Source organism: Phalaenopsis equestris, unplaced genomic scaffold (assembly GCF_001263595.1).
Source record: "Phalaenopsis equestris unplaced genomic scaffold, ASM126359v1 Scaffold000276, whole genome shotgun sequence".
Classification (NCBI taxonomy): Eukaryota; Viridiplantae; Streptophyta; class Magnoliopsida; order Asparagales; family Orchidaceae; genus Phalaenopsis; species Phalaenopsis equestris.
Window position 1 is genome coordinate 2241614 of NW_018164718.1, and position 5981 is coordinate 2247594.

General features: G+C 36.6%; 1 protein-coding gene across 1 annotated transcript; it reads left to right on the top strand.

Moving 5' to 3' along the window:
• Nucleotides 1-143: 143 nt before the first annotated feature.
• On the top strand, nt 144-2995 carry LOC110024830 (psbP domain-containing protein 7, chloroplastic). The gene is made up of 3 exons (XM_020725002.1): nt 144-559; nt 2056-2281; nt 2401-2995. The coding sequence occupies exons 1-3, from the start codon at nt 253-255 to the stop codon at nt 2714-2716; spliced, it is 849 nt and encodes a 282-aa protein (XP_020580661.1). The 5' UTR covers nt 144-252; the 3' UTR covers nt 2717-2995.
• Nucleotides 2996-5981: the final 2986 nt, after the last annotated feature.

A 5981-nucleotide genomic window follows, 5' to 3' on the forward strand; every position in this document is an offset into this window, starting at 1 on the left:
ATATATTATATTTAATAAAACTGAACTAGAGACTAATTTTTTTCTTTAATGAACGTGTTAGTTGCCTTTTTATAAGAAAAACTAAAAATTTGACTCTATTTTACTGGTGGCCATTTAATAAAGATGACAACGAGGCTCGGCCGAACACGAACAACATGAGCCTTGAAAACGCGTCAGCACCGCACCACAACGAAGCTATCCGCTCAGCCAAACCAAGAATAGTCCGTCTTCCGTCCCTCGCCGCGTGTTCAAATGGCCCTCTCGCGTGCGATGTGCGTGGCGGTCACCCGCCCATCGCTACCGTCTCCTAGGTTCCGCGTCCGGGCATCCGCCGGAGGACGATCGCCGGCGAATCAATTTCCACCACTCGCGGCTTTCTTCCGCCGCCGGCTCCTCTCCGGCACGATGGCAGCCTCGCTGATTGCAGTGGGCGCCAACTTCGGCGGCCTGACCAGCTTCCTGCTTGGGTTATTGCCGGAGGCCGCCCGGGAGCTTCGTCTTGACGTTCTTTATCCTGTTCAAGGCTTCACCCGTTGCTACGATCCCGATCAAGGGTTTGGTGAGTTCCATCGCTTTGCCTTTGCCCCAAGTAAATGCAATGTATGAGTGCGTGAAGGATTGGAGCGTGTTATTAAAAAAAAGAAATGCATTTTGGATTTAATTTCTCTAAACTGCCAGATTGTATTTGGATGGTAGGATTTCAAGAAATACTGATAGGATTTCATTTGATTTCCTCACTCTCTCTTCAATTTAAACAAAAGCTTATAGTTGGATTGCATTGTTTTGTTTTGACAACTTCTTGTGAACTTACTCACTGATTTATCTATGGAGACCTTCAATGGCAGTCGATTTACTTCATAGACAATGTTAAAAGCTTCATTAAACAACAACTGCTAACCAGTGGCGAAGCCAGAATTTCAAGTAGGGTGGGGGTGAGAGAGGAAACTAAAAATCAATTAAAATATACTATAATGACAATTTTATCTATTTTAAAACAAATTAATAAAATAAATAAAATGAAATGAAAAAAATTATTGATAATAACTTATTGAATAAACTAAAATATCTTATAATCTAGTTGTTATGAATAGATATCTTGAATTGTGTCTAACACTTCTTCATGACATTAAAATCATTGATCATTTATTCTATATTGAAATCCGTTATAACATCATTTTTTTTTTGGTTAAAAATACGCATTTAGTTATTTATGTCGAAATAAACAATGTTAAAATCAATCTAATTAAATGATCAATGAGATGATATATAACTGATTTTCTTATCTCAGCCAATATTTGATATAAATTAGAAGTTTTTGAGAGATTCTAAATGATTTATTTCTGATGAGTTTCAATTTTAAAGTACTCTAATTGAATTTTAAAGTGAAGCTTTTCTGTATCTATGAAGTCTTTATGATATAATTTATTTGCATGTTGATAGATATCATCAAATTTGATCGATTGATATACATCTCGAGGATCTAATGTAGAAGTGAAAATTTAATATTTTTATAATTTTTTTTAAAATCTGTTGTTCATCTCTTGCAGTTATGTGTCTAAGTTGCCCCCCTTAGCCCCACTCTGGTTCCACCACTGGAGCTAACTGTAACTGTGGCCTGGAGGTTTCTGCATGATTAAACAATTGCTGCTATTGATTGTACTTTTGTGTTCTAGGTTTTAGAAGCTGATTAATTTGTTCAGATGAACCTTCATCATTCATTGATTCTTTTGAAAGGATGATACTGCTACCTATGGACCACGTCCTACCAAGTTATTACCCTGCATAATATAAGAATGCATAATTGCTAAGAATCACTCTTTTGTCGATGGACATTAGATTGTGGAGTGAAGTGAGTATAAGAAATCAATCATTTACAATTTTTTTATTGTTGTTATCTATCTTAATACTTACCAGCTAGAAAGGATTTTAATATGCTTGAATATAATAAAGGTTTTTAGCATCTTCTCAACATGATTTGGTTGTCGTAATTTGTGTTATTGTCTCCAAATCACATGTCACTGATAAACTTTTTTTATTTTTTTCTATTTCTTGCAGAGTTCATATTCCCAGCAGAATGGGTTGGCGACCAGTCAGTGTTGAATAGAGCTGCAGATATTGCTGAATCTCAAAGATCCATAGAACCTCCAGCACTAGGTGGTGGAAGACCGACTTCACGGATATTTCGTGGCCCGAATGAACCAGCTGTTGCATTTGCACTACCAGGGTCCTCTGGGGAGCTCAATGTCAGCGTCATCATTTCCCCAGTACCTCGTGATTTCTCGTATGTTTTAACAGTTCTATTTTATATACCCAATCAAATTGTGCAATGCACTTGTCAGCATAGCATGAAATTAGTGTAATTCATCATGGCACCTAATTTACAATTAAATTTTGTTCTAGAATTGAGGCATTTGGCAGCCCTAAGATGGTGGGGGAATCTGTGCTCAGGAAGATAGCTGCATCAAGACGTGGAGCAGATGTGCGAGCATCCCTTCTAGATGCAACCCTTAGGCAGGATCCGTCTATGAAAGTGAACTACTACAAATTGGAGTTTTCAGTTGAAAGTACATCATTCCGACGCCATAATGTTGCAGTTTGCACCGCACGCAGTGGAAAGCTCTTCACTCTTAATGCTCAGGTACCTGAATCATCATGGCCAACTGTCAGAGAGGAGTTGTATAAGATAGCAGATTCTTTCAATCTCACAGAGGCATGAACTATTCTATTCAATTTTCCTGTCAACGGTTGTGCAAGAAAAATAGAATAGAATCGATTAGTATTCAACCAAGCCGATCCATTCTTTTGAAGAAAAATAGAATAGTAAAATCTTTCTAATGTATATCATTCCTGAAAATTTTGGCACCCACTCTGTGAGAGAATGTTTTGATGTTTTGTATGTAGATCATCATGTAACATAGCAACACATCCTGAACATTACTGGATTGTGATTTAGATAAATATTAAGAGCGCAGTAGCATATACTATTTGTCATATCTTATCTTCGGCAAGCAAGGATATGAACGGGATGATTCTCTCAAACTGAGTTGCGTTAGTTCTCAGCCTCTGCTCAACTTTTTGGATCTCCAACTTCCTTCTAGTCAACCTCCAATCCAATTTTCACAGCCTTGCTTGTTACCATATGACATGTGAACAAAGTTGTGAAGCATGCTAATTGTTTCCTGCCGACCCATTCTTTCGAAGTGGGTTAGTTGATAGAATTGATCTTTGAGATCTTACACCATTCTTCACTATCCTAATATATCATAAGGTTATCTCATTCAATATCATGCACATTGAGAAACAAAACTCTTTAGTATCGCCAATTTAGTTTGTATTAGGCTTCTTTAGGCCTCGTTGCATGTTGAATGCTTTAATGGTCTTCTCCCATGCCTTTCTTATCATGATGATATCTTAGGAGAAGAAATTTTGAAATAAGAAGGAAATATAATGAATTTTGAAGAGTGAAAACATTTTATTTTGATATTTGATGATTGAATTATTCATTCAAGTGAAATAAATAAATTTACGTGAAAATATTCCGATAGCCTTGAGAATTGGAGCAACATATGCTATTAGCATATGTTGAAAAATGGCTTGTAAAAAATTCTTGACTTCCTTACCAGTGGCCCTTTTAATTGTATTGTACATTAAAAAGATGTCTATACCAATCTTAAAGAAATTTAACGGTATAGAATAGAAGAGGATGATAGAGGCAGAACCATTGCCAAGAGAACGTGAGGCCTCCTTGACTGAACGGCTAAGTCATGCGAGCCAAGCCAACTAGTGGAAACCGACCAAGCCACAAGAAGGACAAGAAGACAATTAGATATTCGAGCACAAATCATCCTACTAGGAACAAGACAAGAGAGCATTCGAGTTGTCCACTACAAGAAAGTCAGCTCGACCCTGAGCCAATCCAAAGAAAGATTCAGTTCTACAAAGTACCTTCGACCTTTCGGTGGAGACCCTAATGACTTTTCACTAGGGATGGAAGATAGTCAATCATGCTAGATCCACCGTCTGAGCTGACCTTGTCGAGCTGAAGCCAACAAAGCTTAGCCAACAGAGGTAGAAATCAGCCGACAATTAGCCCACATTTGTAAAATACCATAAACACCTTAGTACAAACCTCTTCCAAACGAGGGTAAAAATATTATATCACTATTGTACCATCTCCTATATAAATATGAGAATCATTTTATGAAGTTGACACAATTTTTCATTGTTCATTATTGTTAATCTCTCTCTCTCTCTCTCCCCCCTCATTTACACTATTCATTGAGTGTGATTCACAGACATTTTCGAATTCAACATCTTGAGCTGTAGTGAGTATGGATCATATCACCAATAAAAAGAGGAGTCATGCAAGGAAAAATACCTCAAAATAGAGTGTCTGATGATAACTTGGGGTGCACCAAAGATTTGTCGTCCAACAAATCCATGATGTGAAGGATAAGATGTTAGAAATGATCAGAGGTGCGTTGAATTAGGAGCATGATCAAATATCTCGATAGGATGTTCCGACATCTAACAACTAAAGTCCCTCTACCTTAGAAAGAGAGGATGAAATTCAGTATCTTGATAGTGTTGGGTCGGCACTGATTGATAGGTATTGGGTCGGGTGTATTGACAAGTCACATTAGTAAGAGATTGCATTCTCTCGGTAGATCTCTGATGCCAAGCTACCGAAATAACTCAAGATTGACACTTAAATCTTATGAGGGATAGATAGACTCGGCTGATCACATCACATTTTTCGAGTCGACAATATGTTTTCTCAAGTTCTGTGCCTTTGTCACTCATTTCCATAAGGAAATTTTAGAGGTTTGTGATTTGGAACCCACGGTAGCTCATGCGGCCCTCACACGGTGATTAAATGAAGAACTTTTTTTTTACGCCCTAGAATTACATCAATCTAAGACTCTCGATGAGTTGTTGGAGCTAGCTAACAATCACATATCAATAATAGAGTATAATCAAGAGGATGAAACCTAATATCTTGATAGTGTTTTGTTGGCATCGATCGATAGGCACCGGGTTGGGTGTACTGATGCATTTTAGTGGCAGATTTCCAATGTCGTGTCTATGACACTTGAATCTTACGAGGGACAGATAGACTCGAGTGATCACATCGCTTCCTTCAAGTTGACGGTATGTCTGCTCAAGTTCAATGACGCATTAAAATGCCAACTCTTCTACAACACGCTGAGGGACCCAACTTTCTGCTGGTTCAACGGACTACCGAGAAGTGATCATGTTATTTTTAGACTTCAAGTGAATAATCATTGCACAAATTGTTAGAGCAAAAAAATTACATTAGAGCTCGCAGGCTTTCCTCCAGCTTTGCCAGAGATAAGGCGACACCCTTTGTGCCTTCGTCTCTCATTTTCATAAATAAATGTTAGAGATTTGGGATTTGGAACTCACGGTCGCTCATGCAACCCTCATACAACGATAAATTTTTTTTATTAAAATTTTGAGCATTTCTTTCTCAAATAGACTTGGATATACAAGAGTATATATTTTTAAAATATTATACTGTGATATTAAATTATCTTTCTCATGTAAATAATTTTTTTATTTATAATAAAAAATATTTTTTAAAAAAATACATCAAAACTATATTTCATATTACTTTTATTTTTTAAATAAAATTATTATTTAAACATTTATTAATGATTATTATATTTTATTTAAATAAACCACAAAATTAATGTGTTTTTATCAAAATAATTAAATAAAAATATAAAATCTTGGCTGGTAGCCTATCAATCTCCCAAGTAGGGCTGTAAATGAGTCGAGCGTGAGCGAGCTCAACCTTGACTCGTGTTCGGCTCGTTTGAAATTGGCTCGTGTTTGAAATTGACTCGTATTCGAAATGACTGGTGAAAAATTTGTTCGTATTTGGCTCAAAAAATTTATTCATGTTCGTGTTCAGCTCGAAAATAACTCGTTAGAATATAAAATTATTATAATAATTA